General features: G+C 37.6%; 2 protein-coding genes across 3 annotated transcripts; one reads left to right on the forward strand and one right to left on the reverse strand.

Moving 5' to 3' along the window:
• Positions 1-643: 643 nt before the first annotated feature.
• On the reverse strand, positions 644-6053 carry LOC306855919 (serine/threonine-protein kinase pim-2-like). The gene is made up of 7 exons (XM_079394876.1): positions 5912-6053; positions 3302-3733; positions 2857-2951; positions 2616-2666; positions 2011-2392; positions 1683-1847; positions 644-1575 (listed from the first exon to the last, which is right to left on the reverse strand). Exons 2-7 carry the CDS (start codon positions 3687-3689, stop codon positions 1439-1441), a joined length of 1218 nt encoding a protein of 405 aa, XP_079251002.1. The 5' UTR covers positions 3690-3733; positions 5912-6053; the 3' UTR covers positions 644-1438.
• A 13-nt stretch (positions 6054-6066) lies between these two features.
• LOC306855920 (dynein axonemal intermediate chain 1-like) lies at positions 6067-16897 on the forward strand. Of its 2 annotated transcripts, none has more exons than XM_079394877.1 (16): positions 6067-6256; positions 6687-6837; positions 7078-7241; positions 7636-7704; positions 8587-8685; positions 8766-8850; positions 8974-9091; positions 9179-9222; positions 9303-9550; positions 10101-10190; positions 10275-10356; positions 10939-11012; positions 11984-12129; positions 15126-15231; positions 15684-15866; positions 16563-16897. In XM_079394877.1, exons 3-16 carry the CDS (start codon positions 7152-7154, stop codon positions 16641-16643), a joined length of 1515 nt encoding a protein of 504 aa, XP_079251003.1. In that variant the 5' UTR covers positions 6067-6256; positions 6687-6837; positions 7078-7151; the 3' UTR covers positions 16644-16897. The 2 variants fall into 2 exon arrangements, with proteins under 2 accessions (XP_079251003.1, XP_079251004.1); XM_079394878.1 differs by having other exon boundaries at positions 6791-6837.
• The last annotated feature ends 3676 nt before the right edge of the window (positions 16898-20573 follow it).

Genomic DNA, 20573 nt, shown 5'->3' on the forward strand with positions numbered 1-20573 from the left:
TCTATTTCCCAAACACAACCTCTGGATATGATGCTGAGCACGTGCACTCAACTTCTTTGGTCGACCATGGCAAGGCCTGTTCTGAGTGGAACTTGTCCTGTTAAACCGCTGTATGGTCTTGGCCACCGTGCTGCAGCTCAGTTTCAGGGTCTTGGCAATCTTCTTATAGCCTACGCCATCTTTATGTAGAGCAACAATTATTTTTTTGAGATCCTCAGAGAGTTCTTTGCCATGAGGTGCCATGTTGAACTTCCAGTAACCAGTATGGGTTAGGGTTAGGCGATAACACCAAATTTAACACACCTGCTCCCCATTCACACCTGACACCTTGTAACATAACGAATCACATGACACCAGGGAAAATGGCTAATTAGGCCCGATTTGGACATTTTCACTTAGGGGTGTACTCACTTTTGTGGCCAGCGGTTTAGACATTAATGGCTGTGTGTTGAGTTATTTTGAGGGGATAGAAAATTTACACTGTTATATAAGCTGTACACTCATTACTTTACATTGTAGCAAAGTGTCATTTCTTCAGTGTTGTCACATAAAAAGATATAATAAAATATTTACAAAAATGTGCGGGGTGTACTCACTTCTGTGAGATACTGTAGCCTGCTACACAAGAACGTCACAGGAATTTAAATTGGTGAATCTTTTGTGAGCTGTTTATTGATTAGAACACAGAGAATCACGTTTCAGAAAGCATGTGAACAGAATTTCTCCTTGTGCTTGAGTGGACACATACTAAATTACCTCAAAATTCTATAGTCAAGTGTTTTCATAAACACAATCGGTTTTGTCTTGAAGAGACAAAAAAATCAAATGTGTATTATATTTGATCTGTGCATTCAGTCTTAAAGTGACAGCAGCCAATATACTGTATATCTGACAACAACAAAACAGCTTTAGCAAAGATTAATCTATATTTAATTGATATAGTAAAAATGTTGCAGTGTATCTGAATATTCTTGTTAGACCTAATTTTATAACTTGTTCTTATTTGATTACAAATGATTCACTTCCTTTGAAGTCAACCATCTGTCATTAAAAAAAATGAGAAGTTAGCTATATATATTTGAAATAAACCAGGTTTACAACATCTGACAAGTCACTCCATACGTAAAATTTTAAATGATTTATTAAGAAAATCCTACCCAATAATTTATCTAGATTTATGATTTCAGACTTCCCCAAAGACTTTTCTTATTTTTTTGTGCACTAGATTAGCTCTTCAGAGTTTTTCTATTTGCTATAGTAATTTGCTTCTCATTTTTGTGCACAAAGTTTGCTGCTTATTGTTTAACTAAGCTTGAATAGTTTGTGCTGTTTTTCCTCACTGGAGCTGATTTGGAACATCTGCTGAATTAATAAATGTAAAGAAAAATTTAAGCACTGCTTGCTTTTCACAACAATAATTTCGGATTTCTCTTCTTCCCTATGTTACACTACCTGACTCCTGAGCTACTCCTGAAATTTGTCCCTGCTGAAACCATTCATGTTGTAAGATCTCCTCTAAAGTCGCTCTTTCTGCAGGATCACGAGTCAGGCACCGGTTTATCAAATCCTGGCATTCTGTGCAAGGCAAGACAGCTGGTTAGTCTCGCTAACATTGTAATGTATGAAAATTTGTTTAACAATACTATTGTCTATGTGTTATTAGTAGTTATTGGTTCTGTTACCTCTGGACAATGTGTGGTCAATCGTCACATTGGCTATCATTCTATCAAATGCAGTCTTAAAAGGCTTATTTCCAGTCACCATTGAGTAAAGCACAGCACCCAAACTCCAGACTGTTGTTGGGCCTGCGTGATATTCAGTTGGATACTCAGGTGGGCGGCACCCTCCTGTTTATTGAAACAAGAGATTTTTACACTGAACAAGCATTTAATTTTTCTGTTTTTACATATCTATTCTTATAAATACATCATATGATCATTAAATCAGTACACAGGAGACTGAAATCTAACTAGAGTTTATTGTAAGCATTAAGACAAAAAGCCAACTCACCTAAATGTCCATTTTCAAAGCCAGAAGGACTGACGATGCAACTGCCGCCAAAGTCTATTAATTTGAGTTCCATCGTCGATGTATTGACCAGCATGTTGTCTTCTTTGATGCTGCAATGGAAGATCTCCCGGTCAAGACAGTGCTTTGCTCCGAGGACCGCTTGAATCATCAGGCCACGTGCAAGTGGTTCATTTAGTCTTGGCCTATTGTCATTGAGGAATCTGTGCAAACTCTTGCAGGGACGTGGATACTCCAGAATGAGGATGTAATCATCTTCCTCTTCAAACCATTCCAGCATATACACTATGTACGGACTTAGCGGAGGCTGTTTCATCACCAGATTTATAGCCACTTCTTCAAACACTGGCTCAAAACATCCAAGCTAGAAAAACAGAATCAATTAAAGGTTAGTTCACTATGGGTATGTTTAGCCGCTCTTCCACCATCGGGCTGAACAATTCTAAGAACAATAAGAAATGGTTCCAGTAATGTTTCCACTTGAGCACGACTCAGCTGTGGAAAAGCGGATTTAGATTTTTTTCACAAACTTGCATTTAGATGAATTTGATTAATTTAGATATATTTATAAAGTTTTGCCAACTTACAATTTTTATATTATTGTCGCTTGTCCTCTTTGGAATAAATTTGATGGCGACCTGCAAAATAATAAAGAAAGGATAAACAAAAATGGGTAAAAATCATGGGTAAATCAATCATACTAATTAATTAATATTAGAGACTGAATATTCTCATTAACACAATTTTTTTTAAATGATTTAAAACATGTTTTGATTAAAGCACTCATCAAATATATATATTTGGTGAATACAGCCAAAGTGATTGTACCTTCTGGCCATCAGATTTCCGGATCCCCTCATACACAGAGCCATTGCCTCCTTTTCCTATTAACCGTCCCCATTCATAAAATTCACAAAATGGAACTGCAAAAATACAAAAAGAGCATGTTAATTTACATGGACTTCAGCAGTGTGAATTGGCAGACAGAATAAACACATCTAGTACAAATCAGCTACCTGGAGACTAAATACGGATTATGTAAAAGTAAATGGCATGATAATCAATATCGTTATAATTGTATTTCTTTACACAGGTAATCTAGGGAAAAAACTACTACTTGGATCAAGTACTACATTCATCAGTTAGATCTGGAATGAGGTATGAGGTATCTGACATACAACAAATGTATAAACAAACAGATTTTACTAGACACAGGTGTAAAAACTAATATGTGCAAGAACAAGAAATAGCTGGCAAGCAGAAAAAGATTTACGAGTAGCTGGAGGGATGTATGGAACTGGATCTCCAATGCGTCTTCTTCGCCTGAAAGCACTCTGGACAGGCCAAGGTGGCAATGTACGAGGAACAACTGGATTCTGCAGAGCCGTGGGCTTGAGGACAAATGGATCCAGCTGAGGATCATCTGGATCCTGCAGAACTGCTGTCTCAAGAACAGGTGGACCTGGTTGAAGATAATCTGGATCCTGCAGAGCCATTGATTTAAGTTTGGATTGATCTGGTTGAGGATCGGTTGGAACCTGTAGGGCCACTGACTCGAGAACAGATGGATCTGGCTGAGGGCGCACTAAATTTGTGTTAGGCTGTGGTGGAAGAGGGCCCACTTCATTGTTTTGTGTTGCACTTTTTACAGTGTGCCACATTCTCTTAAAAAACCCACTGATGTCTTTCTTCTTCTGCCTTTTTTCTAAAGAAAAAAAATAAAAAGAGAAACACAAGAGTTAGAAATTACAAACAGATTTCAAAGTCAAATATTAAGGCTAAACTTCAAGAAAAAAAAAAATATATATATATATACACTGTGCTGCTTGAAAGTTTGTGAACCCTTTAGAATTTTCTATATTTCTGCATAAATATGACCCAAAACATAATCAGATTTTCGCACAAGTCCTGAAATGAGACAAAAATATTTTCTTTGGCATTTATTTATTCAGGAAAATGATCAAATATTGCATATCTGTGAGTGGCAAAGTATGTGAATCTCTTGGATTAGCAGTTAATTTAAAGATGAAATTAGAGTCCATCTGTGCAGAGGTGTTTTCAGTCAGTGCAATGACTAAATGTCAGTACATGACCTGTTTTATTCAAAGAACAGGGAGCTATCAACGTCTGATCATGTTTGTTAAAGTGAATCATGTCACGAACAAAGGAGATTACTGAGGACCTGGGAAAAAGAGTTGATGTTGCTCATCAGGCTAGAAAAGGTTACAAAACCATCTCTGACAGATTGTATACAAATCTTCAAGACCACTGTTACCTTCCTGAGAAGTGATCAACCAACAGAGATCACTCCAAAGCAGAACTTGTAATAGTCTGAGAGGTTGCAAAAGTTCCCAGGGTAACTTCTAAGGAACTAAAGGCCTTTCTCACATTGGCTAATGTTAATGTTCATGAGCCCATCATCAGGAGAACACTGAGCAACCTTGGTGTACATGGCAGAGTTGCAAGAAGAAAATCACTGTTCTCCAAAAAGAAAATTGCTTGCTGAAGATCATGTGGACACGCCAGAGGACTATAATGGATGGATGAAACCAAAATAGATCTTATTGGTTTAAATGAGAAGCTATTATGTTCGGAGAAAAGAACACACTGGATTCCAGCTTTAGAATCTTATCCCATCTGTGAAACATGGTGGTGGTAGTATCATGGCTTGGGCCTGTTTTGCTGCATCTTGGCCAGGACAGCCTGCCATCATCGATGGAACAATGAACTCTGAATTATACCAGCAAATTCTAAAGGAAAACATCAGGACATCTGTTTAAGAACAGAGTCTCAAGAGAACGTGGGTCATGCAGCAAGACAACAACCCCAAGCACACAAGTCATTCAACCAAAGAATGGTTAAAGAAGAACAAAGTTAATGTTTTGGAATGGCTGAGTCAAAGTCCAGATCCAAAATAAAATGTTGTGGAAGGACCTAAGCAAGCAGTTCATAGGAGGAAACCCACCAGGATCACAGAGTTTAAGTGGTTCTGCACTAAGGAATGGGCTAAAACTCCTACATGTTATTGTGCAGGACTGATCAGCATTTACAAGAAACTTTACCTTCAGTTACTGCAACAAAAGGGGGTCACACCAGAGACTGAAAGCAAAGATTCACATACTTTTGCAACGCACAGATATGTAGCACTGGATAATTTTTCTCAATTAATAAATGACAAAAAAATATATTTTTCTCTCACTTATTTGATTCGGTTCTCGTTGTTTACTTTCAGAACTTATATGAAAATCTGATGATGTTTTGGGTCATATTTATGCAGAAATATAGAAAATTCTAAAGGGTTCACAAACTTTCAAGCAGCACTGTATATGTATATGTAGCCTATATATATATATAATTTTTTTTTTTTTTTTTTTAACACCAAAACTAACAACCATGCAAGCGGGGAGAAAGGAGAGCCCCCTAGAACACGATTTCAACCAAAACCCAGAGGCACAACTTGCACCAGGTCATTCTGTGTCATTTGGACACAATCCTTAGTATTTGATGGTCAGTTTTCGCCCACTACTCTTCTTTGCTGATGAAGTCTTGTCATGCTTTGTGTATGCAGTCAGTTGGGCTGTTAATGTTACAGATACTCCTGCTACTAAATGGGCTCCCATGATTTGTTGTAATTTTTGGAAGTCCGAGTATTATTCAATTTCAACAAAGGCTTGTAGTAAACACTGCTGTACACTACACTGATAAGCAAACTACAAAAAAATAGTTTATGATGGTAATGTAGCCTACACAAATTATATGAAGCCCTATAACAATGCCTGTTCACACTATATTTTACAACTGCTGTAGCCTAAACATTTCACAAAATTGAGTTGAAATGTAAAGACTGCCTATTCTCCATATCGCTTGAAAAGCTTGTGCTCACACTGAAGCGTTGTAAAAGTCGTTCTGTGGACAAACGTCGAGTGTTTTCTCAGGTGATAATCTTCGCTTCAGCTCTGAATGTCACTGAACCGAATGGACATCAATCTTCAAGCGTTCATTTACATGCCACAACTCCTGGCACTGTGACGTCATGGAATGTTTTTTTTCTTCTTCTTTTTCCAAAAGCATTTTTTTAAACAATGCATTATGGGAGGACTTGTTTTTATGCTTATATTTATTTTTTTTAAGCTAAAGGGACACAAAACATCGTATATAACCATCAAGAAGAATATATTTTAAAGATACTTACACACAACGCCCATCGGCAGAGGGTGAACCAACTCGGGCAAGGCTAAGTAGTAATCTATAACTAGATATTATTATAATATGCTCATCATAAACCGATCATTTTTTGGCAAGTGCAAGATATCCGCTATAAAATATTGTTAATCCTACTGAATTTGTATTTAAGGCGATCACAAAAAATATATATTACTAATTATAACGCTTTCATTTCCACGGTTATTCAGACAAAAGTAAATTACATACACAAAACAAGCACACGACCATAGAGCTGACTTCAGTCTATAGTGAATTTAAGGTGTCTAAACTGTGAAATTAATTTCTTTGTTACATGTTGTTTATAATGAGAATTTGCACGCGCACTGAACACTGAACTTTGTTTTTTCAGAGATGACTAAATTAATCTGGAGTGGACGCCTCTGATTGGCAATTGTATTCATTCATCTCCTGTTACTTTGAAACCTTTTTTACAGTCCAAGTTTGAAACCATCAGTATCGTGAAAACCGCTATAAAATAAACGTGAAATTAATTAAATTTCAAAACGGTATATGTCTCAGCTGCACTTCTCCCATACAGAGGGACAATCTCTGGAGAAGAACTCCTGATTCTGAACCTCATCCTCGGTAGGTTACACTCTAACAATGTTCATTCAGTATGAACTATTCAAAACAACCGGTTCGCAGAAATGAATCGTACTTCCCCAACACTACCAAGGTCTAAAGACAGTTGATTCACAACCAAGCCCCGCCTTTACTTCCGTACATCAAGATAAATACAAACAACACTTCACTATCCCACCACCTCAGTATTCAAGTTAAATAAAATAGCAGATGTTAATTGTCACAACACAAATTGCTCTACAGTTCTTGAGTCACAGGTGAGGAACATCACATTATGCGCATGCGCATTAATATCAAGCCAGCCAGATGCCGCTGCCATGACAACGCAGTTTCCGAGACTGGAGCAGTTGAAAGCAAATATGTCTGCAAATGATGAAAGAAACGTTGGGACGGTGAAATCTGAAGAGGTATGATAACGATTATAGAGAAAGCAAACTAGATAAGTAAAGTTTATAAACAGACCTTTTGTCGGCTTGAGAATAGATAGATGTGTGTCTGTTTTGGTTGTAATTTTTGACAGTTGGAGTTTGAGAGTCGTGGATCTCTCTCAAGCAGACATAACTTTTTTGGTCAAGTTCAACTTATTTATTGTTTTTTATTATTATTCTGAGACTCTCTTTGCATTATACCTTAAAACGTTTGAACAAGATTTCAAAATATACACTTATCTCTATGGAAGCCCGTTTCTAGATTTCAGATACTCTTTAGCAGCAGAAGAGTCTTGGTCCTATGGGTTACATTACTGCTATTACTATTACATTGCTACACTATTTGCTTTTTAAAAAAAACAATGTTTTGCAGGACAAAGCAACTCAAACCAGTCCACCAAAGTCCACCAAGGTCGCCAACTTCAGCGCTACAGCCAGCCAGGTGAGAAAATCTTTTAATTTGCTGGTGAATTATTTTGATCAAAATTTGTGTTAGACCTGCAGCAAAACAGAACTACACTATATTGCCAAAAGTATTGGGTCACCCCCTTCTAATGAACAGGTTTGACTACTTTAGTCATTTCCATAAGTACAAATCTTAATGTTTAAGCATATAATGATATTCTTGGGAATTGTGTGTTTTTAATTTTATAGCAACAGTTTGGACAGAACCCTTTTCTATTCTAACATGACAGTGCCTCTGTGTATAAGGCAAGGTTCAAAAAGACATGATTGATTCAGTTAGTGTGGAAGAACTTGACTGGTCTGCATCAAGCAAAGTCCTAATCTCATCTGAACACCTCTGGTGTGACTTTAAATGCAGACCTTGAGCTGAAAACTCACCATCAAACACCAATGACTTGTGCATACACTATATGGACAAAAGTATTGGGACACTCCCTTCTTTAGAACAAAAGAAGGCACTTCCAAAACTGTGGCAACAAAGATGGAAGCATAATTAACATATTTAAAAACTGTATTTCCATCTCTGTTGCAACAGTTTTGAAAGTGTCTAAAATGACTGTACCCATATACAAGTCATTGGTGTTTAGTGATGAGTTTTCAGCTCAAGATCTGCATATAAAGTTACACCAGAGGTGTTCAGCTGAGGGTTCTGTCCAAACTGTTGCTATAAAATTAAAAACACACAATTGCCTAGAATATCATTATATGCTTAAACATTAAGATTTGTACTCATGGAAATTACTAAAGTAGTCAAACCTGTTCATTAGAAGGGGGTGACCCAATACTTTTGGCAATATAGTGTATGTATTACGGTGAATATGGACACAGTCAATGGTAGCATGCCCTGCTCTTTCTGCAGTGGGAAATCTATGATTCTTACCAAGAGGAAATTAAGAGGCGGGACAAATCAAGTCATCAGTCCATCAAGGAGGAAGAATTTGAAGATTCACAAATTAAGGTTGTATTGTAACAAAGTGCATACACTTTCATCAAGAAAATGACTTATCTTTTATAACAAATCCCCTCTTGTGCTTATAGACTAATGATATTGCCCATCTGGCTGGGCTTGCCAGGTACGTGGAGGGTAAGGTGTTTCACAGGGCATATGCAGACATTTTATATGGTAATTATAAGAAATTATTTATTTTCACTGCTACACCCATAATTTGGGATTACGGACAGATGGACAGATTTAAAAAAAGAGCATGTCTTTTTCTTAAGTAAATGTCTTTATATCCAACCCCAGATTTTAAGCATTTTGAGGATGCATCTGATGAATTCAGAGGAGAGAAGGGCACTCTGCTCCCGTTGTGGAAATTCGAGTATGATAAAGCCAAAAGTCTGTCTGTGACTGCCCTCTGCTGGTGAGTTTCACACTGTATTGAAAAATGCAGTCATAAATTGAATAAAAATCACCTCTTTGAGTGGCATTTGTATTTTTTTATTTCTAGGGATCAAAAACACAAAGATTTGTTTGCTGTTGGTCTTGGGTCACGTAAGTTTACTATTTACCATATACAAGCAATCATTTGTAAGTTAAATGGCTCTGAAATGTGTTATATCTTTCCCGTTCAGATGAATTTACTCAGCAGAGGGGTGGCATGCTTGTCTTGTACACCCTGAGGAACCCCAATTACCCAGAATTCATCTTTAACACGGTCTCAGGTGTGATGTGTGTAGATATCCATGAGCGTCTGTCCAATCTGGTGGCTGTAGGTTTGTATGACGGCTGTGTTGCAGTATATAACCTAAGGAAAAAGAGTGATGAGCCCTTTTGGAACAGCAGAGCCAACCCTGGCAGACATAAAGGCGCTGTGACACAGGTATGGATGAGGATGTGACCATGGAGTCAATTAAAACAATACTGATAAACCTTCACTACCTAAAGTATGATATGACAGTGGAGCTGTATGTTTAATTCAATGTTCGGAATAGTACCATTCTACTCTTGCTAGTTCTGTAATATGCAGTACTGTGTCTATTCTTGCCTTATACACAGAGGCATTGAATAGAAAAGGGACCTTTCCAAACTGTTGCTATGAAATTAGAAGCACACAATTCCCTAGAATATCATTATATGCTTAAACATTAAGATTTGTACTCATAGAAATTACTAAAGTAGTCAAACCGGTTTATTAGAAGGAGGTGTCTCGATACTTTTGGCGAATTGGCAATATAGTGTATTTATCAAAATGTGCAGTACACAACCAGAGCACGCTGTGCAGTGTGCTCTTATCCCACAATGCAGTGCAAATATACTATATAAAATATTATTGTTTTAAACAATATCTGCATAGATATACACTACTGTAACACTTGGTTGATAAGAAAGTCTTGGCTGTACTGTTTTGTGTTTCATTGTCTTTATTACAGGTGAAGTGGCAGAAAGATGATTTGGACAGTAATCACAACTTCATCTCTGTGTCTGCTGATGGACGAGTGGTGTCTTGGACTCTGGTAAAGGTACAGAAGGAAATATCTAAAAGTTGATTCTAAAGCAAGTCATTATTGTATGAGGTTGTCTGATGCCAGTCATTTGGATTTTAGCATGAACTAGTCTTCACAGACATGATCAAGCTCCCAGTCCCAGACACAATTCCTGATAAACTTAAGGATGTCTTTTCCACAGGTATGTATCACCTTACCACACTGGTCAGTAATTACAAGTATGTAATACAAGTATTTAATAATGCTCTATTATTAGCAGCTTTCATTGCACAACCGATATGAACAAAATTATATTTATAAAAACATGCAGTGATGATGTAAGTGGGGGCTTCTCTCAGTATATGGACAGGGGCCCTTCAGCTGTGACTACTGTGTATTCACAATCTAGAACAGGAAATGTAATCACATTCAAAATCACAAAAACTTTACTCATCCTTCCTGCACGTAATACAGATTTAAATATGATCATGCCGCAGCTGGTATTTGCATGTAGCTTTGTATGTTTCATTCATGGGTGATATTGAGGTTTGATGATAATTCAGATGACTTGAGTCTGAGGTCTCATAAGAAGCTCCTCAAAGGAGCTTCTTGTCAGTTCCAAATATGTTCAATTTAGGCTTACGATGCTTTTGGGAAATGCTTCCCATAGAAATCCCAGAACAGAAGGATAATGTCAAAGTGAATATATGTGCTAATGATAAAAAAAATTTGCATGCATTAATTATTATCATACTCACTGAAGACATTTTCTTTATGGGACTAGTTGGAACAAATCTGGACTTCCACAAACAAAAGGACAATTTTCTTCTTGGCACTGAGTATGGAAAGATTCACAAGGTCAGTCATACATCATCAAAGGCAAGATGATCATTTGCACCAAGGCCAATCATACAATGAATCAACTAAATTTTTTTATTCAATCTATATATTTTACATTAACAAATACCCTTTGTTATCCTGCTGTCTGAAGATCTGCAGTCTTGAGTCATCTTGTTGTTCTGTGTTAGATTCGGGGAGTAGGAGCTTGTTGTGTTTGTGGTGGTTGTCTCCTGCTGAGCAATCACTGTTTATAATATCATCAAAACAAGGAAGTATTCTTATTAGCTGCCTGTCTCTGCACCACTAAATGAAGTAGTAAAACAAACGCACACCGTTTGGGGAGACTAAATGAGGAAACATTATAACTGCACACGCTCTTAAGTGCGATTTATAGAGATTATAATTCAGTTATAATGTCTCTGTACGGCTGTCACGGCAGCACCAGCTAATAACATTCGGTCTCTGTCTCTCCTTCTTATTTATATTTTTCACTCTGCCAGCCAGGGGTAGACTAGCATCAAACTATTCATTCTGACAGACCAGACAGTTTTGTTTCTCATCTGTGTGCTTTACTTTGCTCTGTATGACTTTTTTTCTTCTAAATTACAAACATCACATGCAAAAACTACTGACTCCAACATCCTTCCACTTCCACACACACGTGCACACACACACACAAAATGCTGTTAATTCCACCTATCAAAACAAATGTATTTGCCAATCAAATGTACAGTATTGTAGAAATAAGTATACATGTATCATGTTAAGGCAACATCCCTTAAAGTTTAACAGATGCTACAGGATTAATACAAAAGAATTGTGTTGATCTCTTTACAAGGAATGTCTTAAATGTCACTATTACTTCTGCAAATGTTATTCATAACTACCGGTGGATAGTTAAGCAGTATAGCAAAGGAGCAAGAGTGCTGTTGTACAAAACAGCAGTTTTGTAACGTTAATTTTACCAGTAATGAGTTTGTGTTTCTCAGGGCTCCAAACTCTATAATAGGTTTGTGGAGACATATGATGCCCACTTCATGAATGTCACTCGTGTGAGGTGGAATCCCTTCCATCCTGATGTCTTCATCTCCTGCAGCTGGGACTGGATGGTCAAAATTTGGGATCAAACTGTGAAGTATGAGCACCATTCCCTACAGCACTATGTCTACAGCAGCCTTTTCCAGCCTGTTACTATTTAAATAAGAATAATCATGTAAAAACTTTTTTTTTACATTTTCAATTATCTTACTTAAATGTTTAATCAGCCAATATATTTGTGTTTTTACAATTGATGCAATTATGTCCTGAATCATAGTTCTATTGTTAGGAACATAGTGAAATTTGACAGCATAGAGACTAGATTGTACTCTAGGGTAATTTACCAGATCTCACCAACAGGCCAAACATCTTCTCACTCTTTTTGGGTAGGCTAACCAAGCGCTGCGCTGCCTGTGTAATTCTGATTTGTCTATAAAAACTCTGGCTCTTAAATCTTTATTAGGCCACTGTACATTTTTTAAGGATGTTCCGTTCATTAGACTGTTGACATAGGAACTGTTGTTCTCATATACAGTTTGTAGTTGTTGATATATGTGACCCTGGACCACAAAACCAGTCTTAAGTCGCTGGGGTATATTGTAACAATAGCCAAAAATACATTGTATGGGTCAAAATGATACATTTTTCTTTTATGCCAAAAATCATTAGTTAAGTTTAGTTTATTGTCCTTGTATTAAAATACAACGAAATTACAGTGCAACTCCCCTTAGTGCAATTTAGAAACACATAATACAACGTTAAAAACACCATAAGACTTTTCATAATAGGTTACTACAATAAAAAGTATACATAATATAAAAATAAATAAATAACTATATCAGCATAACCATAAATAAATAATTAATTCATTGGATTATTTAGTGCTCTTATGGCCCATGGGAAGAAACTGTCCCTGAGTCTAGAGGCTCGAGTCTTTATCGATCTGAAGCGCCTACCTGAGGGCAACAGGTCAAATATATGGTGGGCTGGATGGGAGTAGTCTGATATAATGGACCCGGCCTGCTTGAGGCACCGGGTGCTGGAGATCTCTTCTAGGGAGTGCAGAGGGCAACCGATGAGCTTATGACCCTCTGTAATAACTTCTTGTCTCCAGCCGAACTCCCAGCATACCATGCCGTGATGGAATAAGTGAACACACTCTGGATAGTAGACTGATAAAAGGACACCAGCAACCTTTGTTCCAACCCACTTTTCCTGAGTACTCTCAGAAAGTGAAGGCGCTGATGGGCCTTCTTTGTCAGTGCTGAGATGTTGATGGTCCAGGAAAGAGTCTCTGAAATATGTACTCCAAGGAACTTCTCCAAGGAACAATCTCCATTTATGTAGAGGGGGGCATAGTCCCCCCCTGTTTTTCCTAAAGTCAATGATGACCTCCTTTGTTTTTGTGGCGTTTAACTGAAGATGATATTACTATATTAATATTAGTATATTAAGTAAAGAACATGTTCCATGAAGATATTTTGTCAATTTCCTACCGTAAATATATTAAAACTTAGTTTTTGATTAGTTATATGCATTGCTAAGAACTTCATTTGGACAGCTTTAAAGGCAATTTTCTCAGTATTTAGATTTTTTTGCACCCTCAGATTCCAGATTTTCAAATAGTTGTATCTCAGCCAAATATTGTCCTATCATAACAAATAATACATCAATGGAAAACTTATTTATTCAGATGTATAAATCTCCATTTGAAAAAAATTTACACCTATGACTGGTTTTGTGGTCCAGGGTCACATATAGTTTCGCTTTTTTACCTGATATGAAATTTTGCACCAATAGATCATCCCGTGTAGCGAATATAACTGGCAGGCACCTGCCCTTTTGGCCTCTGACTATATAAGTTCCCTTTTTGTCCAAGACATTTTTTTCTTTTTTAATTTTACATTTTAGTTTTTATTTAAATTTGGCCCATGGCATCAATTCTCATTTAAGCGTGTACCCGACAGATGCAATTAAGTTTTAATTCTGCGACCATAATGTACCTCAAATAATATTAACAACTTTTGATTATGTTGAGTGTTGACTACGTGTGCCAATGAAATATTAGGTGTTTATTTCAAGAATAGGAATGTACCTCGTATTTGCACCAACAACTAGCTTCTAGTCTACTATGGCACACGGCCTGCTTTATTAAGCTGTTCAAGTATCAAAATCTGTGTGGCTAAATTGATGATTTCTGAAGCATAATGTGACACTAAAGACTGAAGTATTGGCTGCTGAAAATTTGGCTTTGCCATCATAGGAATAAACTACATTTTAAAATATATTAAAATAGAAAAGAGTCATTTTAAATTGTCTTGTTTCACAATATTATTATTGCTTTTACTGTATTTTTCATCAAATAAATGCAGCCTTGGTGAATGTAAGAAACTTCTTTCAAAAACATCAAAAAATCTTACGGACCCCAAAATTTTATATGACAGTGTATATTAATCACAATAGTAATCACAATATTTTATATGACAGTGTATATTGATACACAATAGTAAAATCCACAATTTCTGCATTCTAAGAATAAAACAAATTCTATTTTGATAATATTAACAAAACAAAAAAAAAAATTCATACATTAATTTTCTAAAAATTTGTGTTGCTGTAAAGTTGAAAACTGATCACTTTAATCTCATGGTAAAAGCTCCGAGAGTGGCTGGCAGCTCCCTGCACAGATGCAGGCAGTGATATACAGAGAATTGTCAAATCTGGTGTACATACAAATGCCAGCGGATAAATTCATCTGTCAACTCAAGAGTGTCAAGCACTCTCCTTTAATTGGGATTATGTGGTACTACTGATTCTCTCTTCCATAATCTGATTCTTACTGGTTGTGACAGTCTTGTTGATGCTTTTAACGCATAGCACAGTTATTTTTCACAAATAGACAATTAGACATCAGTTACTTCCACAGCCTACATGTGTACAAAGGCTCTGGATCTCTCTCTCTCTCTCTCTCTCTCTTTCTCTCTCTGCATGCCCACATTAGATGAATTCAGAATGGGAGCACTGTAGTTTCTGTTAGAGCTTCATTTGGACTGAATAGTAGTTTATAAAAGTAACAATACATGTCTCTCACAGGTCTCCCATGTTCACCTTTGAATTGGAAATTGGAGCTGCAGTGACAGATGTGGCCTGGGCTCCATATTCTTCCACTGTCTTTGCTGCTGTCACCACTGAAGGAAAGGTAAACAGTGTAACTGACTCCTCTGTAGATACACAATAGTAAAATCCACAATTTCTGCATTCTAAGAATAAAACAAATTCTATTTTGATAATATTAACAAAACAAAAAAAAAAATTCATACATTAATTTTCCAAACCACTTATCCTAATAATAATGTCTGAGAAATTTATTAATGAGTATCTAAGCCTGTATCCTGTGTCCCCCATCTCTGGCTTTCTTCTGCCAGAGCTGAGATTATTCAGGCGGGCAGCATGATACATGAATGACAATGAGGATGATGGGATTACTATTAAATTTAACATCCATTTAACATCCATTATCTAATGCTTGCTGATTGCAAGAGAATACGTTATAGAGGTGCTAATTTCACTGAAAATATCAAACCATAAACTCACACAGCATTAATGCAAAGACTAAAACTGCCTGCTCCTCCTTCTCCATTTCTCTCTCAGGTCCATGTGTTCGACCTCAACATCAACAAATATGAGGCTCTCTGCCAGCAAAAAGTGGTGTCCAAGAAGACCAAGCTCTTCAACATTGAATTCAACCCTGTCCATCCCATCATCATCGTGGGCGATGACCGCGGCCATGTCACCAGCCTCAAGCTCTCTCCCAACCTCCGCAAGATGCCTAAGGTAGGAGATGAATAATCAAATCACATTCTTAATCGATCAGTGCTGTACTGCTGAATTGCTATATCTGCACCTTTGTGACAGCTTTAAAGTCAAACGATGTGAATAATTCTCAAAATTTTAGTTTATAGCAAATGTATTGCACTCAATGGCCCTCCCTGCTTAGGATTTCATTGATCCTATTAATAGCTGTAACTTTGAGCTGCTTATTAGAGCTTACTGAAGATCCCTCCTCTGCATTCCTTATAATTTACTCATAATTCCTTAAAATGTTGCCTAATGATTGACAGAAACAGGATAGCATTTAATTAGAGCAAGAGCATTAAAGCAACATCTCTGCCGAGAAGAAGTTCATCTGGTCTGGTTTAGTTCATTACAATCATGGCATGGTCAGTAACCATAGCAATCTTTGATTATTCTCCTACAAAAGGACCCATTTGTCACTGTAATCATATCAGACAAATGTCATGCAAGATTGGAGCGTGTCTCTGACGGTTTTGTTCCACCACAGTACACACAGAGGAAATAATGTCGCGCTAACACCTCTCTCATTACCTCCGCCGGTCGAGATGGAAACGTTTAAATGGGAGCTTCACACTGAGAAGTGTTTGTGATTGTTAGTAGCACCCCTGGTTCAGTCCACTCACGACCAGCAGCTAATTCACCTCGTCCTCTTCATTTCTCTCTTTGGCTCCACAGGACAAGAAGGGTCAGGAATTGCCGATGAGTCTGGAGGTGGAAAAAGCAAAGATGGAGCAACTGTTGAGCTTACTGAGATAGCCTGGGAATAACCAGAAGAACTGAGGCACAGCAAAATTTTAATTTAAACTATCTATTGCCTAGAAATGTCTGAGTAGCCAAAAATAGTCTTACAGCACACCTGTAATGTATGCCATTACTTTTTTTATGTTAAAAAACTTTAGATTTGTATGGATATTTCACTGTATTCATTAAAAATTCATAATCATACATCTACTGTTTAAGCCAAAAAAAAAAAAAATACAATACAACATTAAAATTCCTCTTTCAGACACAGTTCTGTTCTTGCACTTGACCTTTTATTTGTTTTCACCTGCTAATTAGCATAGTGCTGAAGTGCTGATTGCTAGCTGTTTAGGTGCAAGTATGGGGTTTCACTGACATTGTCAGGCACTACTGAATGACTCTAAAAAGGCGAATGAGTTTCTTTACCTTTACATAAAACACTCAGTATAACAGAGCTTAGGTACAGTCCCAGCACCCCATGCTGAGCCAACCCACTCCTTGTCCTCGAGTGTTTCTTTTGCAGGCCTCTATGAACAGCAAAAAAACTTATATGAAAATATGTTTTCAAAATAATATGAATTAATGACAAACCATGTCGCCCAGTCTGCAATTGATCGCTGCAGGCAGTACAAAATATAAACAGCATTACGTCTCCAATTTTTTCTCTCACGCCGTCAGCAAGTACCTCTGCTCATTCCTTTGATGTGCGTTTTCTAGAGTCAGCACTGGGACACTCTCTGGCTGGAGAGAAATATCAGAACCAGTATGAGCAGAGCTACCAGGATGTTACATGCTATGGCCACCACTGCGGTGGTGGACAGTCCCGTAGAGGAGATGGAGTCTTCACGGTCACATAGCTGCATCGCTGACACAGAGACGGCCTCCCTCCCTCAGACCAGCTGTCAGCCCCAGAAGACACCGCTCTGATCTGTGACCTGTGAAGCTCAGCGCTTCAAAGCCCTGCTTGTTGACATCACCATCACTCTGCTGTCATTATTTGTCACCCAGGGGTCCTCCTGATCGTCTGATCCGGTGTGAACAAGTGCGTCCTACTTTTCACATCTCTTATGTTCACAGATCAAGGGCACACTGTGTTCTGGTGTTGGAAGAAGACTTTGAAACTGGTCTGATGATGGACCAAAGAGCAAAGCCTGAGGATTTGTTTTGGTTTGGTGGACTATTTTCATTGGTTTGACTTTGTTCTGAGAGGTAGATGGCAGTGGAATGCAGGATGTGGTCTTGAATGCCGTCGCTGTCATTCATCTTAGGCCTTCTTTTCTATGTGACAGATTGAATGAGGACATTTATCGTAAGACTGTATTTCAAAACATCTGCAGGATGCAAATATTGTTAGATTTTTCAAGTAAAATAACAAATGTGTTGGGCCTGTAAATGTGTAAAATAACGTGTTGGCCTCCTCTTCCACAAGAACATTTATACAAACAGTTATGCGAATATTTCATTCTCTTCACTTTATTCACATTGGAAAACCAAGTATTATATGAGAATGAAGTTAAAAGTTCTGTCATGTCTTTCTAAACACTTTTTATCCTTTTTTCATGGAACAGAAAAGAGATGTTATTTTTTGTTTTGTCAAGTCTTAATATGCACAAACAAAATTTCAGAGCTACTGTACAGGAGAAATTGAGGTCTTGATACCCCTCTTCTGATAAATTCTTGATAACAATAATCTCACAGGCCTCCAAACACTGGAGACAGTTCAGGTCTACTGCCCAGTAGTCTGCCATTGGATACAACACCTCAGTGTTCTGAAACAGCATTAGTATCAGGGTGCGGTCACATTAAATATTGTTCAGTCAATCTCAGAAAACAGTCTGCTGTATCAGAATAGTATAACCCTAACCCTAATTTAGGACAAAAAAACCAGCACAGACATCTAATGATCAACTGTGTATATTTACACCTAACTATTACCTTAACCAGCTGACGCCTCAGATGCCCACAATTAAACATAAAATCCTCACAGATCAACTTGTTTCCTCAGGTTATCTGCGTTTACATCCTTCTGTAGAAGACTAAGCAACAAGATTTTATCGCAGTCCACCACCTGACTCCAGAAGTGAAATGTCTCCCTGCACATCTCGATCATGCCATATCCTGGATGCTCTATTGCCTTGCAAAAGTGTGTCCCTGCAGAAGCCCTGAGCTGGAGCAGGAGTCAGACAGTGTGAGAGCATCTCCAGGCTCTCTAGGAGTGGTGCAACAGAACGGTGCGTTCCCTTTCTTGATCTCTTTCTCTCTCTCTGTCTCTCTAACACACACGGTCATAGAGAATTGCGCATGCTCCTCGATATACTCTCTCCTGCTCTCCTACAGTGCGCACACACAGGCTTTCTCTCTTGCACACATGGAGAGCAATGAAGTGTAGAGCCACTCGTATAATGTAGGGCATAAGATGGCATGTCTATTCTTAAGGACTGGACTTCCAAGTTGATCTTGATAGGACACTGCATTGCAATTACACCCTCTGCCATTTCCTCACATCACACAAACACATCCTCCATTGGCTAACTCGGCCAATTGTGTTGGTTCATTATAATTGGATAGGTGGATGAGGATGTTAGGCTATATATTGATACAGATATAGAATGGTAGCTAGGGACACAGACCTTTCGATAATCACCAAGGAAAAGAGAAATATCAAATGTGACATCCTTGCGAAACACGGCGCCTTAAAGAACTTTACGCAGAGTGGAAGGACGGATTGACAGTAGCACTTGGAATTGGGGAATGATTAAGGAGTGTAGGAGGATTTGGATTTATTGTGTTGAGTGAATGGACAAAGCTCACTGATCACTTGGATGCGTCCAAGCCTCTTTTTGGCATCCTCACCCTTACCGTTCCCTGACAGAAAACCATTTGCATACAAGTTCATGCCTCTACCGCAACAGCAGAAGATGAGATTAATTACATCTTGTGCAGCCACCGCAGGAGCATATGCCAGACATTCACTTATTCAGTGTAAAGTCGTGCATCGTGTCTATTTTACAAAAGCTAGATTGGCTAAGATTTATGAAGGTGTTTCTCCAGCTTGTGACAAATGCTGTCAAATTCCAGCAAAACTGATCCATATGTTCTGGCTTTGCTCTTCATTGTATAGCTATTGGACAAACAATTTTGAAACGTTATCGTTTATTATAGAGAAAATAATTTAACTGAATGCTCTCACTGCTTAAAGGTCAAGATCATGTTATCTGCATCTCCTGCGCTCCATCATGATAGCTGTCACCACTCAAATGAATGCATGATCAGATTAACTGTATAGCATGTGTATAAGACTCTAATACAATTCTAAAGTAATTATTTATCATGAATAAATATTTCAATGAGTAGAACTGGCTGTGTCTAGACTACACAACATTATTATATTATTTTTATTTTAAATTACTGTCCCTGGATCAGTAGGGTTCTAATAAAGTAGTAGTGGCTGGGACAGATTTTAAGTATTAATTCTGCTTACAAAGATGCAATCTAATTTAGCATCTTATTCATTTTTCAAATAAACGAGGAACGTTTAGCACTGACACCAACATCTGCTTCTGCTGTCAAGATTATTATTCAAACTAATTTAATGGTGCAGACTAACACTTAAAACAATGCAATACCAATATTCTCTATTATGTAAAAATTAAACAACATACAAAAGTGTTTGATAGTCGTTATTGCTTAGAAAAATAAAATGGGACATTTTAATATACAAAAAACAACAACTTGAAAACGCCTTTTTGTCTTTGACCCTTGTACAATTCAAGCAAAGAGGGTCCAAAACTTTAAGCTACAAAAAATGAATGCAGAAGACTCCAGTGATAACCAGTGTAATGAAGCTTGAATTTATGATTGTGAATATGAGACTAAATGGATAGAACTCTGAATAAATATGCACAAACACGCGTTACTACAATAGCATACTGCGGTTTGAAATGT

This window comes from Barbus barbus (genome assembly GCF_936440315.1).
Source record: "Barbus barbus genome assembly, chromosome: 36".
Lineage (NCBI taxonomy): Eukaryota > Metazoa > Chordata > Actinopteri > Cypriniformes > Cyprinidae > Barbus > Barbus barbus.

Bases quoted from the DNA above. Each gene is read 5' to 3' on its own strand.
- LOC306855919 (XM_079394876.1), bottom strand. From the start codon at position 3,689: ATGTGGCACACTGTAAAAAGTGCAACACAAAACAATGAAGTGGGCCCT. The intron at 2,393-2,615 runs GTAAGTTGGCAA...CTGTTTTTCTAG, and splicing joins GCGACAATAATATAAAAATT to CTTGGATGTTTTGAGCCAGT. The intron at 1,576-1,682 runs GTAACAGAACCA...TGCCTTGCACAG, and splicing joins TGACCACACATTGTCCAGAG to AATGCCAGGATTTGATAAAC.
- LOC306855920 (XM_079394877.1), top strand. From the start codon at position 7,152: ATGACAACGCAGTTTCCGAGACTGGAGCAGTTGAAAGCAAATATGTCT. The intron at 10,357-10,938 runs GTATGTATCACC...TTATGGGACTAG, and splicing joins TAAGGATGTCTTTTCCACAG to TTGGAACAAATCTGGACTTC. The intron at 15,232-15,683 runs GTAAACAGTGTA...TTTCTCTCTCAG, and splicing joins CTGTCACCACTGAAGGAAAG to GTCCATGTGTTCGACCTCAA.